Source organism: Cavia porcellus, unplaced genomic scaffold, assembly GCF_034190915.1.
Source record: "Cavia porcellus strain 051 isolate PalLab524CR breed Dunkin Hartley unplaced genomic scaffold, mCavPor4.1 scaffold_9, whole genome shotgun sequence".
NCBI lineage: Eukaryota > Metazoa > Chordata > Mammalia > Rodentia > Caviidae > Cavia > Cavia porcellus.
The window spans coordinates 90,466,820-90,488,272 of NW_026947492.1; the positions used below are offsets into that span (position 1 = coordinate 90,466,820).

The 21,453-nt window shown below is 45.7% G+C and overlaps 2 protein-coding genes across 2 annotated transcripts in view; one reads left to right on the plus strand and one right to left on the minus strand.

Annotated features, from left to right (window-relative positions):
• The window catches only part of Slc6a5 (solute carrier family 6 member 5), a 53,637-nt gene extending 52,932 nt beyond the window's left edge, over nt 1-705 (minus strand). Inside the window, exon 1 of the mRNA XM_063256798.1 lies at nt 187-705. Coding sequence (XP_063112868.1) covers nt 187-690 — 504 coding nt within the window. The 5' untranslated portion in view covers nt 691-705. The remainder of the gene's footprint in view (nt 1-186) is intronic.
• LOC134477736 (endogenous retrovirus group K member 24 Gag polyprotein-like) overlaps nt 1-21,453 on the plus strand; it is a 266,810-nt gene that overhangs the window by 35,671 nt on the left and 209,686 nt on the right. The window lies entirely within an intron of this gene.

Here is a 21,453-nt window from a genome sequence, read left to right on the forward strand (position 1 = left end):
AGCCCTCCTGCCCCAACCTTGGACCCCAGCGCAGCGCGAGCTTCCGAAGCCCCAAAGCTGCCTCCCGCGTCCGGCCCGGGCACTGCCATCCCACCCCCCTCGGCACACGTGCACCCCTCGGCCGGCTCGCCTCCCTCGCGCCACTGGAGAGCAGGAGGTGGCGCGGGCCGCGTGCGACCTGCTTACCTGGGTGGCAGGCGCGGCCACGCTGCCCGGCAGCACCGACGCGATTCCGTCCGAGCCCAGCACCACGGTGCTCTGGCTCATGTTTACCCAGCCCACGGCCGCGGTGCTGTTCCGCTCCAGGGTGCCTTTGCCCGCGCTCGCGCTCGCGTCCCCCTCCGGGCCGCGCAGAGCCGGGATCTTACAGTGCAGCGCGTTGCCGGTCCCGGCAACACTAGGAGCCTGGGCGGCCTGCGCGCCTTCGCTCAAGTCCCGCAGGGCCGCCGAGGCCACCTGTGCCTGCAGACTACCGAGCGCGCAGAAGCCGGCTCCCCGCCGCTCGGCCTCGCAGGCTTGCGTGTCCGCGGACTGTAAAGTTTGGGCGCCGGTGGACGCGGACCTGGGCACACGTGGCGGCGGCGCGGCGGCCGCGGGAAGCTCCTGCTCCGGGCTCGTCCTGGGTGCGCGCGGGCTGTCCCAGTGGCCCGGCGACGCGGCCTCCAGGCTGCTGGCTGGTTGCTTATTCATGTCCTTGGGAGCACTGCAATCCTGCAAACACAACGTCAAGTTCGTGTGCAAAAAAAAAAAAAAAAAAAAAAAAAAAAAAAAAAAAAGAAAGAAAGAAAGAAAAGGAAAGGAGAGTCACAGCGGCTTTAAAAAAATCTGTGTCTGCCACAGGAAAGGTTCCCAACTCAGATCCAAGACGTATCTCAGGTTGCAAAGAGAATCGGGATTTTCTTCTTTCCTTCACCACTGCAATCAGTAATTCTGTTTTCCGCTCTCTTTCATAACCAGATGATACAGGAAAGCTAATATTTCCTCCCTGTCGGAATATAAACTACGAAAAGAGGCCCAAAAATGTTTCTTAGGAGGAAAAAGGAGAGTGGAAATCGGTTCATCAAGCCAAGGGCTCGCTGCCCTCTTTGGATTTCAAATCACGACTGTAGGGTACCCAAGTCCCCACCACTATTGTAGAAAGATTCTTTAATTTTCCGCCCCATTTCCTTTGTCATTCAACAATGCACATTGCATTTTTTTCCTGGTAGACAAGCTGTGGCCACAAAGCTGATACCCTGGCACCAGAAAGTGCTGGAGGCCACATCGGTGGTGAGAATCTCTACGCTCCAAACCCGCCCCTGACTGCCAGGTACCAAAGGCAAGAATGAGGGTTGAGATCAAAAACAACCCTAACAAAAAACCCACAGCAGCAGCCATAAACCAGATTTAGAGAGTAGTAGCCGTGCTTGTCACACACAACCTACACCGACTTGCAGTTCCACAGAAATGTGTAAGGACATACAAAGTCTTTCATTTGCTTTTGCTTCTACCTTGGAGACAAGAACTCGTGAATAGTTTTTATCTGCTTTCTTCTCATTGACTGTCCAATGAAAAGAATCCCTAGCCATGGATGTTTCACCCGCTTTCTCCCCTTGATCTCTCAGGGCTTCCTATTCATGAACCCTAATAATTATCATTATACCGTAAGAAGAGTCATAGTGCTGTCACCTCACCTTCATGGATCTTGTCTAACTCTTTCACAAACGGGCTGATCAGAACTTTGTTCATTTGCACCAAATCTAAGCACCTCAACTCCAGCCAGCATTCCTGTCTCCTTAGCTAGAGGACCCAGAACGGTTAGCCTGAGTACCGGCGGCGGGTTTTTCAGGACCTCGGACAGCGCTCAGGGTCTCCCGGAACCTTGCACCCTGGAGTTCTGCCGCCTGGGAAACCTTTCTGACCTCAAAGGGACGCTCACAGACACAAACACAGCTTCGAGAACCGTCCTCTTTGCTAGCTCCAGCCCAAGGCACAGACATGTCAAACAGAAATATCCAAAACGAACCTGTCCTTCTGATCCCACTCGCCCCCTTCCCTCTTAGAGGAACACAAGCTGACACTCACCTCTCTGACCCTGGCAAGAGCTGGAACTCGTGGGCTGAAACCCGCGATGGACCAAGAGGCTGGGCTCTCGGCTCTGGCAGCAGAGGCGCTTACTATATCTCCTTGGGAAAGGCCAGGTTTGCGTCAGCGCAAAGCAAGGTGCCCTTCGGTGGACATCTTCTTGATAATACAAGTTTGATAAATCATTACCCCTTTGGATTGGAGTTTTAAAGGGCCAACAGCCTGGAGTACGCTGGCCAGGCGTCACCGGGGCGGGAGGGGGCTGTGCGTGTGTCGTGACTCATGTGGGGTTGATTACTAAACCAAACCCGAGGGGAGGGGACGACGAAACTTTGTCTCCTCCTAATTAAGGGAAGCATGGGAGGGACACGTCCCACTGCACCCAAGGCGGGCTCCAGCGCGCAGCCGCCGGGGAAGCTGTGGGGGGGGGGACGGGGGAGGGGACCACATCACCATAGTTTTTCTCTCCCTCCTCCTCCTCTCCTACATTCCGTTGCTGTCTCCCCATCTTCAGCAGATCCCCCAATATTAACCAGAAAGCGACGTAGGCACTGTTAGCACCTAGCCCCTAGTTCTAGGAGGGCTGCTTCGGGCACGGGTCCTGCATTTACAGGCTCGTGCCCACCTGGGTTTGTGAGCGGATTCCAAATTCTTCCCTCCCAGTTTTGGAGGCATCCTGGATTTCTCGCTTAAAAGCTGAGATCTGGCGTCTGCATGTGCATTTCATCTGTGTTCACACTACCAGAAGAAAATCCTGCATATCATTGGGTGTCTTTATTGTGTTTTTAAGACTCTCTTGAAAACATTTGAGGGAAATAAGAAGGAAATGATTTGGCACACTGACTGAATCTCAGGCCCTTTGCAAAGTCAAAGGAAAACCATTCTTTCTTCGCTGCCCTCTTAATAAAAATTCACCAGAGCAGATCTGATTCGAAAACGCAGACTTAAAGCCCCTCCAAATCAGGATCCCCAGCAATCCGCAGCCAGGGCTGGCCATCTGGGAAGCCGCCAGGAGGAGGACTGCAGCCGTGGCACGCGTGGCCGGGGGCGGCCGCGCGATGAGAAGATGGACTTTCCCGTTGGTGCGAAGCAGTCTCTGATAAAAAGGGAAACCGCTTTTCCAAGCAGAGGTCGTTTGCAGACTAGAAGAGGCGATTCTCGAGAAAAAGGCTTCCTTTCTGCCTTTACCCCTGGCCTCCGGATGCGAAGCCGCAGAGATTATTGTGTCCTTTGGCGGCTGCTGCTGCTGCAGCCGCCCAGTTCCCCGCCTCGGGGTCCGCGCCGTCGCATCCCGCTGAGAGGTCTGCAAGCCACGCAGGCGCCACGCCGCCAAGGCCGCGGGCGGAGGCTGCGGTGGCAGATTGCGGCGGGCACCGAGGGCAACGCGGGGCCCCTCCGAAGCCAGCCAGGAACCCTCGGGGTGCACTCTTTGGAGGGGGAGGAAAGGGAGCTGTCTGTGGAGACCTTGCCTGCCTTCGTGTCGGCTTGCTGTGTCTGGGCTGCTTTTGATTGTGGCTTTGAACTAACATGTACTGAGATCACAGTACTGGACCGCGATGCAAGGACTTTTATTGACATTTGCGCATTTGACATTGATCATGGCCTTAAGAAAGTATCCCAATTTATTATAGCTTAAAATTTTTTATTAGGGTACGTTTGCGATGCATCGTAGGGTACATAGACATATGGAGTCGCAATTCTTTTTATATCCCCTTTTCCTTCACCCCAATTTTAAATCTGTGGAAACTGAGGCTCTGAAACTCTGGGAACCCAAGGTAGCCCAGGCCCGAAAAGAAAGTGCAGGGGCTCCAGAGCTTCTGCCCTGAGACGGTGGGGGCCAGAAGGCACAGGGCGAAGGCTCCTCCTCTGGTTGGCGCCACCAAACACCAGCGACAGGGAGGGGGCCCTGCAGGGCGCTTCTTCCTAAGCAGACCCCAATTTGCAATAAGGAGCGAGACCGGGATTAAGAAGGGTAGCGGGCAGGCCTGCCAGGCCCTGGTGCCCCACTGTGGGGTCACCAAACACGCCCCCAGTTAGGTGTGGGCTCCAGCTGCGGTCCCTGTTCGGCCTTGTGCTAAGGACAGTCACGACTCGGAAAGGTCTGGACGTTTCCCGATTTTCATCCGAGCAGCCCCCGCAAAGCGCTGGGAGCTGGGGGAGAGTCCACCGAGGCTCACAGACTGGGCAGGCGGGGACGCGGAGTCCTGCCGGCCTCCCCACCTCCACCAGCTGCGGCCCTGGGCAGCAGTGACGCCCGGCGCCCCCGCTCAGACTCCCGGGCCTGACGTGTCGCCCGCTGACCCTCCCCAGCCGAGTGCGCACTTGGGTTCCCGCGTGGGGCCGCCGCACGTCAGGTCCTGCAGAGGCGGGTGACGCGCAGGAGAGGCTGCGGGGTTGGTGGAGGCGCCGCCCCCTCTCTGCATCCTGCCCCCCACTTCTAGCCGCAAGATCCTAGAAGGGAGGGGCCGAGCAGACAGCCAGGTCCAAATCCGAGCTAAGACGCCTAGAGGGGCGCTCTCGGGCGGAGAGGCCAGCACCGCTGTGAGAGGAGACAGGGACCAAGCCCTGGGGCAGCGGGTCGTGCGCGGGGCTCGGTGTCAGCGCCTGCCAAGTGCAGAGGTTGGAGCTGCTGTATATTAAATAAATAAATAAAGCAAGCAAGCCGGGCGGGAGGGGATGAGGCGCAGGCGAGGGACGAGTCCCCCCACCTTCGCCGCCTGCTCCGAGTGATAATCCGGCCCCGCGCGCCGCAGCCCAGCCGGCTGTAAATCCACATCCATCACCGCGCAGCCGTGCGCTCGGAATTAGCCAGTCACTACGGCTTTAATTACTTTGTCAAAGATGAAAAATAGTAATTGATTTTGTCCTCGATCTCGTTGTACGTCCCCCTCCCCTTCTTTGCAGATAAGCAAATAAATAGCTATTTGTGGAAAGCCGAGGGCGCCGGGCTGCACCGGAGTATTCTGCAGCAGCCTGACGCCTGTCCTGGAGGGAAGCCTGGAGGGTGGCCTAAGGCGTTAGAGCTGCCGCCCTGCCTCTCCCCCCGAGAAAGCACGGAAAGAAAAGAAAGGAAAAGGTATTTCACAGCGGGCGCCCAGGCACAGGGTTCCCCGGGCCTCGGGGACAGCGCAGGAAAAGGCGGCCAAGTGCCGCTTCACAGGCGACTTTAGTAACCACGCTGTTAACACCTAAAGCTTCTACTCATGCTGAATCCGAGGGCTCAGAACGGTGACGCTGCGTCGGTCAAGAAGTCATGCAGTATTTTTGTCCCTCTTGCCTACCACCATCCGGTTCCATTACAGCCTTTTCCCCCCTATGCTAAAAATGTGGATTCTGCGGACAGACTGCACCAGCTCCCTGCTCTGTGACCTTGAAGGGAATGGCAGGGCTGTACAATGAATTTGCTTGCTACAAGGGGGCTGGAGAATTAAACGCGAGTTCGCAGAGTGTCTAGCACATCTTGTACGCTCGCAGGAAGCTACTGCTGTTACTCAGCGGAGATGAATCATGTATTTGAAGCCCTACAGACTTTGCAAATAAATCAGTTCTTTCTCCCTGGTCCAGAAGGTGTAAGATGGATACACATATCCAGAACAGGAAACTTCCTCCTCATTCAGTGATTTGGATACCCAGGAATCAAGTATTTACCTTTAATTAAAAGAAAATTCAGTGGATCTTGGGAAACTGCAAATCCAGAAACTGGGTCCTGAGGCACCTTTCATCTGGATCAAGGTAAATCTCAATTTAAACCAGGTTACTGTCCCAGTGTCTGGTGGATGTAAACCAATCAAATCAAGCTTTCCTCACCAGAGCTTGATGAAGAATACAGACTCGGAAATTGGGCTAAGCAACTTATCTGTGTGCAAAATGTAGGTTCAAAATTCTGGGAACAAACAGCAGCACAGTGGCTCCTGAGTCAGCAGTAGGGACAAGTCCCTCTTCCCTGCAGGGAGACCAGGGCACTGGGCCCTAGGTAGAAGAGGATGCTTGAGGTCATCCGTAGCACCACATGCTTGCTTTGCCAGTGAGAGAAGAGAATCCAGGGAAGAAAATGAGCCTTCAAGGTCACTTGGCACATTAGAAACAAAATGTAGCAGATACATAGAGATTGGAGAGATTTCCACGAAGCATTGAGAAAAGCCAGATCCCTACACATGCATGAATAATGTGATCCTACTTTAAAAAAAAGTAATAACTAAAGCTCTGTGTGTGACAGCATTCCAGTAAAGTATAGAAGCACACACAGTAGAGAGTGAATAGGATTTGGATTATTTTGTAGGCAAAGCGGGCGTTGATATGGCAAGAGTGTGTGTGTACTTTACAAAAACTGATTGTAAATAAGCATAGTTATAAAATTATGTTAAGAGGTGTATACAAATTTTAAAGAAAACGTTCATTAGTAGAACCTCCTGCCTTAAGAATAGTCACCAAATACTCTATTTTCCTTAGGAAGTATTACCCTTCCATCTAGTTTACTGTCCTTCTCTGAGGAGTAGAACTCAGAAAAATGAGTTGATTAAGGAGCCCAGCTACCAGTGTTGGGCTAATCCTCTTTCTCAAGTCCTCGTGTTTGTAACTCCTGGCTCAGCTGGAGTGGAACCAGAGCATAATTAAGATCTTTGGAGGACACGGCCTGGGAATATACAAGGCTGGGAATATACAAGGCTGGGAATATACAAGCCTGGGAATATACAAGGCTGATTTTCTCCCTCGATCCGGTCTTTTGCTGCTGCTGGTTCCCAACTTTTTCCCTCTGTTTAAGTGCTTATCCTCCTTGTTGCTTTCTTTCTGTAATTGTTCTGTGGTCATTTTTATTTCTTTCTAGGAATGTCTTTCTGTACTCATTGTAGGGTTGGTTGGATGGTCATGATGTCCTTCAGTTACTCTTTGTCATAGAAATATCTTATCTTGGGTCTGGGGATTTAGCTCAGCGGCATAAGTGCCTGCCTTGCAAGCAGGCAGTCCTGAGTTTGATCCCTGATACCGATAAAAAGGAAAAAGGCAAAAAAAAAAAAAAGAAATATCTTATCTTTCCACTGACTTTGAAAGATAGTTTTGCAGGGTACATCAGTCTGGGTGGGAGCTGTTTTCTTTCAGTACTTGAAATATTTCACTCCATGCTCTTCTTGACTTGATGGCGCGTAAAAAGAAGTTTGTCATGATTCTGGTGGGTTTTCCTTTATAGGTGAGCTATTTCTTTTCTCTAGCCGCTTTTAATATTCTGCTCTTCTGTTGAATTTCTATCACTGAGCACTAAACTAAAGACAAAATGGATCAAAGATCTAAATATTAAGACAGAAACACTAAACCTTCTGGAAGACAAAGTAAGTAAAAGTCTCCAGGACATAGGGGTAGCAAAAACCAAACTGCATACTTCAAAGAATCAACAACTAGAATCTCATCTTATTCAACAGTTTTTGCACATTGAAAGAAATCACTAACAGAGTGAAAAGAAAATTCACAGACTGGGACTAGAATTTGCCAACTGTCTTTCAGACCAAGGACTTTAATCTAGAATGTACAAAGAATTGGAAAAAATCAGGCCTCCCAAATTTAAAGACCCAATCCAAAAATGGGCATCTGAGATGAATATGCAATTCTCAGATGAAGAAATACAAATGGCAAATAAATATGTGAAAAAATGTTCAGCTCATTGGTGATTAGAGAAATGCAGATTAAAGTAACACTGAGGCATCATCTCACTCCAAAAAGAATGACCAACATCAAGAAATTAACCAATGGCAAATGTTAGTGGTGCTGAGAGAAAAAGAAACCATTCTACATTGTTGATGGGGGTGTAAACTGGTATAACCACTGTGGAAATCAGGGTGGAGATTCTCAAAAAACTAGGATGAGAGGTTCCATTTGACCCATTTATTCCCCTGGGTATTTTCCCAGAAGATTTTAAAACATCATACCATAATGATATACATGCACCCATGTTTATAACAGCAAAATTTGTAATAGCCAGATCTTGGAAACAACCCAAATGCCCATCAACTGAGGAATGGATTTAAAAGAGGTGATATTTTTATACAATGGAGTACTACTCAGCTATAAAGAAGGATAAACTTGAAGCCTGTATAGGTAAATGAATACAACTAGAAACTATACTTATAAAGTGAAATAAATCAAACTTGCATGTGTAAACGCTAGATGGTCTGGTTACTATAAAAACCTGAAAGAGTACATAAGATCTAAAAGTTACAATAAATATAGTAAAAGAGAAAGAAACTGCTCAAAGGGAAATTATATTGTTTGATCAATCTTGCATGCCCGTATCTGGTAGCCTAAGCAATTGCTTTGAGGATAACAAATGCAATGTAACAACCATTGTTAAATTCCTATCATCTTGTTTTGAAATCCTATACTACCATTGTTTTATTGCTCATATTATCATCTTGCCTTTGTTGTTGCTTTTTAATGGTTTGCTTCTTGATTTTTCTGTTTTTTTTCTCTTTAAAATAAAAAAATTTAAAGGCATTCAAATTCAAATTATATCAAATCAATTTTTTTGATTCCTAATTTATCCACAGTGACAGCACTCATGTTTTTTTTAAATTTTATTTAAGAAGAAAAAGAAAAAAAAAGAAAAAGCATACAAGTTATACAGAATTTCAGAAAAAAATAGGAAATCACTAGTTAATGGATTACATATTATAATCTTAGAAATATTTGTTCAAGTTACAAAATTAAAGCATATAAAGTGGACATTCAAGTAGTGAGACTGCAAAAAAGTTCTGTTCAATGATCCAACAAAACTCAGTAATATCATTGTCTATCTTATACACTTAAATATACATGCAGTTATATTGTTTAGAGCACTTTCTTTTCCTCTCTTTTGTACAATGACTATTACACATTTTGGGTTTTATTACTCCCACAGTTCTTATTACTTTTTTTGGGAGAGAGTAAAACCAAATGTGACATAACAGAACAGAGTTGGTCAAGTCAAAAGAGTGGACATAATAGATAATGTAAAAACATAATACAAGGTGATCAACAAGGATTACCATAATGCCTCCCGCTATCTCAAATAAAATTGCCTATATCATCAATTATAATAAAATTGAACAAAACAGTAAAGAACGAAACCAACAAAACCAAAACATTGGAGACATTATGGGTCTTCAAAAGTAGATAATAGTCAACCAGAATGGATGTCATAATGAATCCCACTATCTTCACAGCTGTTGCCTAAACTTTCGAACCTGGTACTATCAAGCAAAATAGAATAGAGGAACATCAGTCAAAACAAGATGGTGAGAGCAATACAGGGCTTCAAATCAAGTTAATAGAAAATCAAAGTGGGTTACTATAATATATCCTGCTTTTTAATTTATTTTTCCCTTAATTAAAAGGATAAAATAAAAAGGTAAATAATAAAATGGAGATTGAGATAAAAGAGGGCATAACAACAAAACAGCGCAGATCAAAACATAACCATTAAAGCAAAATAGTGTTTCACCACAAGATAATCCCGATATAAAAGTAGTTACCACATTGTCTCTTTCCTTGAAATCTTTGAGTATAACTTCATATACTGTAGCATCAAATATATCAAACTAAGGTAAAACTATTTAAGAGAATGACAGTATTACAAGGTATTTAGAATCAACTAACAGAAAATGAACAATGGTTTCTGCATAATCTCCTTGTCTATAAAAGTTTTTGTTTATACTATCTCATATAATACAATCCAATAAGATACAACATGTAAAGACCAATGGAGACAGAAGAACAAAAGCTTGATGGGACTTCAAAACAAGATGATACTAAATCAGCATTACCAATTATGATGTCGTTTTCTCCAAAATAGCTGTTCCTATCATCCAAACTTCTCTGCCTCATTTCTGTTGAGCTCTTTTTCTGTCATTAGTTGTCAGGTTGTCTTCTTCATTTTGTTTTCTGCTTCATTCATTGTGGCCTCTCTGCCACTATTTCTGGATTCTTCGTATTTTTCTTTTTTAGAATATCCTGCAGTATTCTCTGTAGAGTTGAATTGGTGGTTGCATATTCCCCTAGTTCCTCTTTATCCTGGAAGCACCTTGTTTTTCCATCAATTTCTAGGGATAGTTGTGCAGGATATATCAATCTTGGCTGGAGGTTATTATCTTTCAAAGCTCGAATTATTTCCCCCCACGCTCTTTGTGATTTGATGGTTTGTGCTGAGAAGTCTGCTGTAATTCTGATGGGTGTCCCTTGTAAGTGATCTGTTTCTTGTCTCTGATGGCTTTTAATATTCTGTTCTTACATTGGATTTCTGATATTTTGACTATTATATGCCTGGGTGTAGCTCTGTTTGGGTTGTAGGTAGCTGGGGTCCTGTATGCTTCATACATTTGAGTATCTTTATCCTCTGCTAAATTAGGAAAATTCTCCTGGATTATTTCTGTGAGTAGCTTTTGTAGTTCATTTGTTTGTGTCCCTACCTCTTCTTTTATGTTCTTAATTCTTAAGTTATAGATTCTCTTATCACCTCCTAGTCTTTGTATTATTGCTGTTTGTTTCTTTGTTATTTTTAAGAAGTTTTTCATTTCATGCTCCCATATTAGAAATCTGCCCGCCAGTTCAAATAATCTATCCTTAGTTTCTTTCAAGCTGTTATGCCAGTTTTCGATAGAGTTTTTAGTTTCCTGGTAATCTCTTTGAACCTGCTACATGTATTCTATTTTTTCTCTATTTTCTCCATCAAACAATTCTCCTCTCTTTTTCTGTTCTTCCATTCCACCATCTGTTTTTTCTTGGGTGGTGCTTAGCATTTCTCTAAGTATTCTGCTTATATCTTGCTTCAGGTCATTAATAACTTCATTCCTGAACTCTTCTATGAGGCTCTGGAGATAGCGCTTTATGTCTATTGGTGCCGTGTCTGCTATTGCCTGTTTCTCAGGATTGGAGGCCAAGGTGCCTTTCTTGTTGCTCCCTCTTCCCATATTCTTTGTTCCTTATATATGCAAGCATATATAGGAGGCCTGGCTTCCTTCCCTATTGGCCACAGTCTGATTGAATTGTGCCAGCTAGTTGTTCCTGCCCACTGCACCACACCAGGGAGTTACGGACCCGGCAACCTATGCGGGGCCTGCCCCTCCAGGTCAACCTACCGAAGGCTTCACTGCTAGGGTACACCTCCAGGCACTGGGACCTGGGTTGTGCTAGCCTACTGAGTCTCAGCCAGCAGCGTCACTTAGACTAGACACTGCTCACCAATCCCGCTTGAGAGGGGGATATGTGATTGAAGTCACTACAGCTCCCTGTTCCGGCAAGTCTACCCGGTCCCAGAATGTCCTCTGTTGGAGCCTCCTAGACCATGGAAGAGTCCCAGTTTCCCTCACTCACTGCAGGTCGATGCACAGCTCCCCACCCGTCCCACTCTCAACTCTGTTCACCAATTCCCATTCTCAGAGCTTTTGTGCATCTCTCTTCCTGCTGAGCCAATTCAGATGCAGCAGTGGCAGCAGGAAACCCAAATCGTGGCTTCCAATGGTGCAGGCTCCAGCTTCCACACTGAGGCTTTATCTGTTCCTGTTATAGCACCAGGATTGCATTCCCAGTTAGTTTCTCTCAGCCCAGTTCGTTCTTGGGTCAGCAGGGTGTATCTCTTCTTGCTTAGGATTCCTCACTCCGCACCATTCCTGGATTCTAAGCTGGGTCTCTCAGAGAGCCTCGGTAGCTGCTGCTATCTGTCCGCCATGTTCTCCCAGAAGTCCCAGCACTCATGTTTTTCTGATCAGCCTCATGTGATCTTCTATGCTGCATTTTCTTAACTATTTTCTCAGTAATCCTGTTTATTCATTATATATATATTTGCTGTAGCTATTTAGGAATCTTCTTCCAAGTGTAAGTCTTCTATGTTTATCCCAATTCAAAGTTTCCAAATCTCAAAATTGAAGATACTACTCTTCTCAGAAAGGTCAGGCCTCAATATATTTGTGCATGGAAATGGAGACTTTTGCCAACTGTACAGGAAGTACAAGTCCACTAATATTTTGTGTCTGCCACATTGGTACAAGAGATTCTATTTCTTTCTCTTTTTTTCCCCCTGGTCTTCTACTGCTGTCCTGTTAGCAGGGAAAAAAATCTAGGTTCAACACCAGACAAACCTAGCAAGAATTCCCACAAGCAAGGGGAACAGACATTGTAAAGAAATACTGTACAGGAAATTTATGAAGTTATAAAATAGAATCTGAAGAATGTTTAGTAACGAACCATGGTGAGGGTAGGACAACAGTCCAATAGAAAGAACCCCCAAATTTAAAAAGCTGGGCACCAGCAGGAACTTCCAGAAACACTGATGAAGCTTCGAGACTTTAGATTTCATCATCATTTCATCATTTGCATGGTACCCATGCAAATTGGGCCTAGGGAGCCATGGCCATGAAACCCAATTTGAGATGGTTCGTTCTAGTCAACTGCAGTGTTCAACAGGATCAGGCCATATCAATATGGAATATCAGCCTGGAAGGGCCCAGCCTACCTCCCATCTTTCACAGACACCTAGAACCAGGTGCTCACGATGCTGGCTGGCTGGCATGATGTCACTAGAGTGTGGAAGTGGTCTGTGAGCCTTACTTTTCCTTTTAGTAAAAAAGGTTTCCTGTGGTGATCAAGCAAGTAATGGGTACAAAAGCTGCTAGCACAGTGGTAGACACAGAGTATGAGGTGCTGCATTTGAAACTTACAGTTTTCCACCTGAAGTCATGATTCCCTTCTAGCTGCACCCAAATGACTTTCTTCCCAGTATCCAGAATTCTCTCATTAAGCTACATTTCCAGTCATTTTTTATGTTTTATTTGGAGACAGAATTTCACTAGGTTGCTCTGTTTCCCAGATTGGGTTGACTCTGAGGGCCTTCTTGCCTGAGTCTCCCAGAATACTGGGATTATGGTGTATGCCACCGCACCTGGCTCCAAAAGACTTCTTTACACATGGTGCAAGGAGCCTGGACTCGCTGGCTGTTACGGCTTGCATCTAGGTGTCCCCCAATGCTCCATGAAGTCATAGGTGGGCTTTGAGGAGCTGGCTGGATCTAGGGTGTGCAATGCAGGGATCAAGCTGGGATTGAGGGTGTGAGTGACACCTGACCGAAGGGTGGGTAGCCTGGGTAAGATATAAGGGGCAGAAAGAGGGTCCTCTCTTGTTGCTTGTTTTAGTCATTGCTGCTGCTGCTCTGTCTTCAGCGATTCCCCACTGCCACACCACCCCACCTTGGAGGCAGCCAACTGTGAATTGAGCCTCTACAAACTGAGAGCCGAGTAAACCTTTCCTCCTCTAACTTTGGGTTTTGGGAATTTTGTCTCAGCAGTGAGAAAAGTAACTTAGACATCGGCTGAATCTTTCGTTTATTCTGCCCATCTTTCTTCATGGAACTGAACCGTGTCTTTTTTGTTTGCTTCGATGTAATCTTTTCCCCTCCGTAAACACCAGGCCCAGTTGTAAGTCCATGCCTTTGTGTCTACAGTGCCCCTTTATTCAGCATGAACCTTTACCCACAGCCCAAGACTCACTGCCCATGCCATCTACACGCAGAGCTGGTGTCTTCCCTTCTTAGCAGTTCTCAAGCACTTACCATACCAGAACCACTCACCTCCATGTTTGTCTTTTTCTCTACTATAGCTTCTAGGCATATTGGCTACTTACGTGTAAATTAATAAAAAGTGAAGTTAAATATAAATTGCAATTATCCAGTCACTCTGAGTACATTCTTAGTGTCCAACAGCCTCCTGTATCAGACAGTGCAGATAACTTTTCTATCTTGGTGGGAAATCCTGATGCATGGCACTGTTTTAGACAGAACCTTTCAAAGGCTGAAGCCAGACTTTTTGCAAGTTTCTGTATTGCCTGCTTGAATTTACATACGGACCCACAGCATTTTTGAACAAAATTTAAAAATTGGGGTAGCTTCTTAATTTGCTATGTATCACTTTCTTGCCTTCATCATACCTTTTATTTTGTTAGTTTTCATTTTTTATTTTGTCTTTCTCGTTATAAAGGCAACAGATATTAAATTAAGTTTGGGAAAATCCAGAAAGCAATATTAAAGTATGTGTCTCTTTCTAGAAATGTCCCTTTCTAGTACTTCATATGTAAAGAGAAATAGTTTTTTAAAATTGAGATTATATTATCTTTAGTCATTTGAAATCTACTTTTTTTCAGTTATATTGTTCATATAGGTCTGTCCCATTGCCATAACTATTATTAATTTAATGGAGATGCTGTGTGTGCTGGGAAGATGCTTTACCATCAACCTACACTTCTAGCCCTATGTTATTGTTTGAAATACCTGAAAAGATTTTCATGGTAAGAATATACCATAACTTAACAAATGAACAAGTATTGTGCCTTGCATCATTTCTAAATTAAATAGTCCTGCATCCCATATCTGTCTAGCTAAGCATATCTTTGTTCACATCTCTAATTGGGATTCTTTGTATTCCTAAAAATGAAATTACCATTTAAAGAAACTACACAATTTTGAGAATTGTATACCTCTTCTCTGGGTCAGTTTTGCTTTGTTTTGTTTCATTTGTTTGCCTGGCATCTGCTTCAGCACACAGATCCTGGAGCCGTGTCCACCAAGGCGCAGACCAGCTCTGGGCAGAAGCTGGCTGTGCTGTGTTCATTTCCATTCCTCTTCCCAGCGATCCCCAGTGATCACGAACATCTCTGGTAAAGCCATGGGAACAGAAAGCCCTGACATATTTCCCTAAAGAGGAAAACCAATTTTCTCTTCAGCATAAAGGAATTTGTAAGGGAAAGAATATTACTTGGTAAATACAAATATTTGTAATTGTCAGTGTGTACGCTATCCCAATCATACACCAAGCAAACACACCCATCTGTTTATACAGGATTTAATTACGTAGTTTGGGGAAACAACACAAACATTGTCAAAATGTGCAGGATTTGTGAACTACTTCCTTGGCTGTAAAAACGCTGGATGCAGGGTTTGCTCTGGCTTCTGTAGATTATATGGATAATGACATGTTTTTCCAAGCCATTAACCTGGGCACAGCTTTGGGGCCAAATGAGAAGCTGTATCCAAACCCTTCTAAGGGGCTGGATGACCGGTGGACCCGACAAAGAAAGACCCTCTGTCAGTCAGCGCTGTGGGGCCATTTGGGCGTGTGATTGCCTGTGACACCCACGGTTCAGTGATTCCAGTGTTTCACAAAGGCCTGTCTTCACTGATACTAAGAGAAAAGGTGGGCTGTGACCCACACAAGCCATCCAAGGTGACTCCATCAAAAAATTTCCAGGGCTTCCTCCTTAGCACTTATGGCTATTTTTGGCTTATAATGCCCTTTGTAGTACAGAATAGAAGAAAAATAAGTAAAAAGTGGAAAATAAACATCACCTTATCAGGACTGCTCTGACTGTTGGAGGCAGAAACTGGACCTACAATTGGCTAACGCTCAAGGAGCCAAGTGGTGGGCAGGCCCAGGTCGGGAAGGCTGGATTCTGGGCTGCCTGTAGCATCAGGATTGTCTCTCACATCTTGACCTCTGTTGGTCCTTCGTCTCATGCTTTTTGAACTGCCGTGTTATAGAGTTGCCACCCAGCATTGTGGGTCCCCTGAAAGATAGTACATCTCTATTCCAGGATGGGAAGTTTTGGGAAAGGATCCCAAGGCAAAGCTCAGATGCTGAAAGGGGTCCCCAGAGGGACCAGCAAGGAAGGCAAAGAGATGCGATCATCAGTAGAGAGATACTGATAGGTGAGTTACTTTTGTGGGCAGAAGGGGTTTGTTTGAGCTACCATGTGGAACGCTTATCAGAATTCTCCCTCCAGGGAAGAGGGAAGCTAAGAGAATGGCCCGCAGAATTCCATCCTTTATTGGCATTGTCAAGATTATCCCTCAAGGGTTTCAGTCCTCAGCTCTCTGTAGTTGGTTGAGCAAGTTCCTTAAAACCGAATAAGGTCTCAGAGATGGAAGAGAGACAGGATGGCTTGCGGTGGGAAGCAGTCAGAGGACCAAACGTTGTCCAGTGCAGTTGCAGGCAAAGTGGCACACACAGGGGGTCATTCTTCCCCTCATGGTGCCGCTGGGAGTTGCCCGGCATCTGGAGAGAATGCCTGGAAAAGTTCAAAATTTCAAAGTCAGTTTGGTTTCTCCTAAATGCCCTTTACTCTTTACTCTCATACCATCATAAAGTCAAAACAATTGGAAGTTGAAACACTGGAAGTTAAAAACTATCTAGTGAACACTTTATAATATGTATCTATAAAATATATGTGTAATATTTGTAGATCAATCATTATATGCTTACACCTTTCTCTTCTGCTAAGTGACTCATGATTAAAGGTAGACTGAGAAGTTAAGGATGTGAAATCCCCCACAGTGCCTCTGTGCAGAGAAAAAAGTTTTAGTGGGAGAAATTCATGGCTCGGAGGAGACTTGCTAGGAGGCTTGAACTAGATCACATAGGTAGCGGCCTGGGAGAGAACCAAACACATAGTAGGTGCCTAACGGATAACCACTGCTACAGTGATCCTTTAACCTCATCTCAAGACAGACTTTCCTGCCAGGCAAAGCAGCCACACCAATGGAAAGAATGCTTGCTTTATGCCAGAAGATTCTCCCAAATACAAGTATTTTTTTAACTGCCACCCTACCATGAAACTCCACCAATTCAAAATTCAGTAAGTGTGATAACCGAGGGTTTTTTCCAAAGCTCACTCCCATATTGCACTGCTTTCCATGGTACACCCAGCTGACATTTACAGTCTCCATGAATGAAGACCCTAGTTAGTGAAGAGACAAGGGAAGAGACAGGTTTGTAGCACAGCCCAGGGAGGCAGAAGTCCCCAGCAGGAGAAAAAATTGGGGCTAGATCAATACGATGTCCCCCAACTTCAGAGGTGTCAGAGGAAAGGTTCCAGGAGGTGAGAAATGCCTGGGCATTTCTGTCAACTACTTTCAATCATTGCTTCTGGAGAATAGCTAATAAGAAGGAATGAATTTGTTCCAATTGAATTGAGTTGCAATGTTCAGTCTTTTGCTTGGCTCTGGATGGAAATAACCCTACATTATGTACCAGAAGCCTGAGTCCAGCACTTACTTTAGAGAAACTACCAGTTTGTGTGACCTTGGAGAAATTACTAGCTTCTCTGAGACTCATTCTGCAGTCACAGATGGAGACGATAAATCTTGCTATGCTTTACTGTCAAAGCTGAGGTAAAGATGAAATCACCAAGTGGAGACAGTCGGATAAGTTGTAAAATACCATACCATCACAGGAGTTTGGACTTCTGCTATTTCATTATTTGTGAACTGAGGACTACAGGCCTGTTATGAATCACTCAGATGTCCATGTGTGACAGAGAGAAAGAAGAAGGAGTCTCTCCTGAAGAGGAGTAAAATGAAATACAGCACTTATCTAAGGATAAGTGTTAGACCCAGAATAGGAAAAAGGATCTACAAGTTGGATGTGGCAATCTGCTACTGCAGATTGTTCTCTTCGTCTTCCTAATAACTGAGTGTAGGTATGCACATGACAATCCAGTTGAAAATGACACACCTAAGCTCTCCATGTGGGTAGACTAGCCTTTGTCACTGTGATATGGACAAAGGGGTGTGAGAAAAAATGACATGTGTTCTTGGGGCCTTGCCCATCACAAACTTGAATGTCTGTTCCCCATTTCTTGTTGAGCATTCTCTCTCCCTCCCCTGACTGGGGGGGGGGGGACAAAGCTGAAGCCACCACCTGGGACTTCCACGTAAGAGGCACATGCTAAGAATGGCAGGGGTGCCTTCTGCCAGAACCTCCTGTCATTCCCTATGAAGTGAAGAATATGTAGTATACGTCGCTGTCATTTGAGACCTATTTGTTATTAGCAGCTACAGCTCTACCCTTACTAAATAAATAACACGGTGGACTGTGCATATGAAATCAAACAACCTGTTCCAGGTGAAAGCAAGAAGCCATGTGTCACATGGAAGCAGTGCCCGTCCAACCAATGAAAAGATTCCCTACACCTCGATGGACTGGAAGATCCATGAGCTGTTTTTCTTGAAAGCCATTTGCCATCAGCTCAGTCTGCCAAGGTAGCTTACAGAGGCCAGGTGCATCTGTGTCAGAGGGAGTGCAGAGCTCACCTCACCGTCGCCACTCCACCGGCAGGACCGCTGTGGAACGTGGCTCCCTGGGGCAGAGCTGAGCCCGACCTTCACTGGCTGCCCACCCATGATGGGACTGGCCCTTTGCCTGCGTGCCAGGCTCCAGATGTTGAGTTTGACATGTCGCAAAAGAGGCGATGTTGTCAGGTCAGGAAACCGTCTCAGGAAGGGTCAAGTGAATCACTGAAGGTGGCGAAGAGCATAGTGCTAAGGCAGATCAGTGTCCCCTCACAGCCTGCTCTTCTGCCACGCATGCCATGCTCAGAGGAAATGAGTGTGTGTGGTTTGCAGCTGCTTGGTGGTATGCAAAATGGCATCTGCTCATTGAAATGACCACATAGGAATCTAGAGACCCTCTCCCCAAATCACCCATTAACTGTTTCCCCTCTCCTGAGCTTGAATCCTTCTGGAGGGTCTTGCATCTTCTCGAGTGAGTGTACCTGTGCACACACAAACATGTGCCCTGGGTACACTGCAGACCTGACAAGAGATATAGAAATGCACACATGGTCTGGGGTTGAACTGTGTCCCCTGAAAAAAGAAATGTAGGACTCTTGATCCCCAGGACCTCAGAATGTGACTTTATGGGGAGATAGCTTCTTTACAGAGGTCACTGAGTTAACCTGAGTTCTCTGGGTGGGGGGGGACCCTGACTCAACATAATTAGTGTTCCCATAAAAGGGGAGTTTGCACCGAGACAGTCATAGAGCTGAAAGGTGACGTGAAGACATCCAGAGAGGTGACTCCCCATGAGCCAAGGAGAGAGACCTGGAACACATGTTTCCCTCACAGCCCTCAGGAGAAATCATGCCCTGCCAGGATCTTGAACTGGGACTTTTAGTCTCCAAAACTGTAGGACAGTAAATTCCTGTCCCTGCCAGTGGTCAGGGGGATCACATCTGACTGGATCCCCAAAGGCTGGCCACAGAATGTCTTCACTCTGACCCTTACAGTTTGGAGGCTGAATCTGCCCAAACTGCCATTCCCCTCTCTGGAACTCTGGAAGCTGGATTCAGTTCCTCTTTCTTATTTTTTACTGAACCCAAAGGGAGGCGAAAACTCAAACCTCTGCATTATTCCCAGACTCACACCAAAAGCATGAGCTAGCAGAATGACTGAGGCCTTGACAGAGGAAGAGCACGTCCAAGGTCAGGGAGATGGTGGCCCGGAAGGCAGGCAGCCTCTGCATGGCTGGGGCGTCTCCTCTCAGCTCTGTACCCTGTTTACAGGAGTGAATCCGTGCGGGTGCAGCAGAGGAGAGAATTGGGAGAGGCAGCCACTAAAGAAAGGAAAGAATCCCAAGGAAGGCAGGGGAGGGGCACCATGAAAAGAGCCTCTGCTGGGAAAATGGCTGAGAAAAGGACCCAAGGAGAAGTCAGGGCGTCGATCCTGGGACCCTGAGAGCTGGGGATGTGGCCCTCACGACTGCAGCTGTGTGATCTGTACAGGTCCCCTCCCACGCCCCATCTCTCTCTCTCTCTCTCTATCTCTCTCTCTCTCTCTCTCTCTCTGTCTCTGTCTCTCTCTGTCACTCTCTGTCTCTGTCTCTGACTCTCTGTCTGTCTGTCTCTCTCTCTCTCCCTCTCTCTGGCTCTCTCTATTGATCTCTCTCTGCCTCCACCCCATGGCACTGGAGTAGACCTAGTGTGGGGTACTAGCTCCTCCACTTCTTAGCTCCATGATCTCTCCAAGCTGTTGCCCACCTCTGTACACTTTTGTTTCCTTTTTTGAAAGTGTGATAATACATCTATTGGTGCATCTTTTGTTATTAATAATACAATGCCACAGTCTGGGTGAGCTTTAAAGAAAAGCGTCTTACTTTGGGTCACGGCTTGGGAGGTCCAGCGCCAAATGACTACACCTGGCAATGACTTGCTTTCTGGTAGGTTCAAGGCATCACAAGGCAAAAAAGAAGTACCCATGTGCTTGCATCTTCTTGTCTCTCCCCCTCTCTTTATAAAACCTCCAGTATTCAGTCTTGGGGGCTCCCACCCATGACTTTATCTAATCCTAATCACTTCCCGAGGGCTGATCCTATAATAATTGGATTAAGCCTCCACCATCTCAGGAGCTCACAATGGGGATTGAATGGAACTTTGGGAAACAAAGCATATTCAAACTATAGTGAGATCTATCTCATGGATTTATTGAGAGAGAATGAAGTAATATGCTTAGCACAATCCTTGATAAATGTGAGCTGTCATCAATATTGTTGTTATTATTCCTCTTTGTTATGGAGTGGTCTTTGTAGCTGACACCCTGTCACAGAGGTAGTTTAAAATGAACACAGATGGGGGCTGGGGATTTAGCTCAGCGGCATAAGTGCCTGCCTTGCAAGCAGGCAGTCGTGAGTTCGATCCCTGGTACCGATAAAAAGGAAAAAGACAAAAAAAAAAAAACAAAAACAAAATGAACACAGATGCTACAAGTCCTTTCAGAATATATTTTTAAGGAAAATCACTCGTGTGACTTTCAGCACCATCTTATCCAAAAGACCAAACTCCTGTGCCCGTCAGGTTCTTCCTGAACTGTAGTGCAAATGTTAATAAACTCAATTTTCATCCTCCAAAGCCCAGCGCAAGGCATACTTTTTTCTTTCTCTTCTCTTTCTCCCTAAGTCTGATAAGAAAGAAGTCTTTAAGAAGAAAAAGTTACCTGATTTATAAACCTGTTTTCCAATTACTACAGAAAGGTGCCATAATTGCTCAAGGTGACAGGAAAAGAAAGAGATAAGAAAGTAAATTATCTGTAAGATTGATGGCAGATTTCTGAAGACTCAGGGAGCATTCTGTCCCATCTTTTCTGTCAGGCAGAGGGAATGAAACCACACACTCTGCCCAAATACTTAAATATAATCATTCTCCTTCTCAATATTCACACCCACATACATGAAGAATAACTCTGTCATGCAGTTCCAGCCAAAATAATGATGAGGATGAGAAAGCCCAGACAGCAGGAGGGTCCTCCTTCCTGGGAGTGCTGAGAAAAAGCATGATAAATAAAAGCCAAAGAAGACAGACCCTGGAAGAGCAGTTACCCCAGGAACTGTGCACTGTGATGGATTTTTATTTCCCGTCTCTTAGCTTTGCTCCCATACCTTGTCTTTTGGAGGCCAGATTTGGACAAGGCCAAGGTGAGACGCATATGGACAATTGGCCTTGCATATCTTTTGGCTGATCTGGTGGTTTTTCCTTGATTGAGTGAAGCTTGCTAGCCTGGACCTTGTGAGCACATGGTTTTCCAGCAGCGGTTTTCTAGAATTCACTGAATTG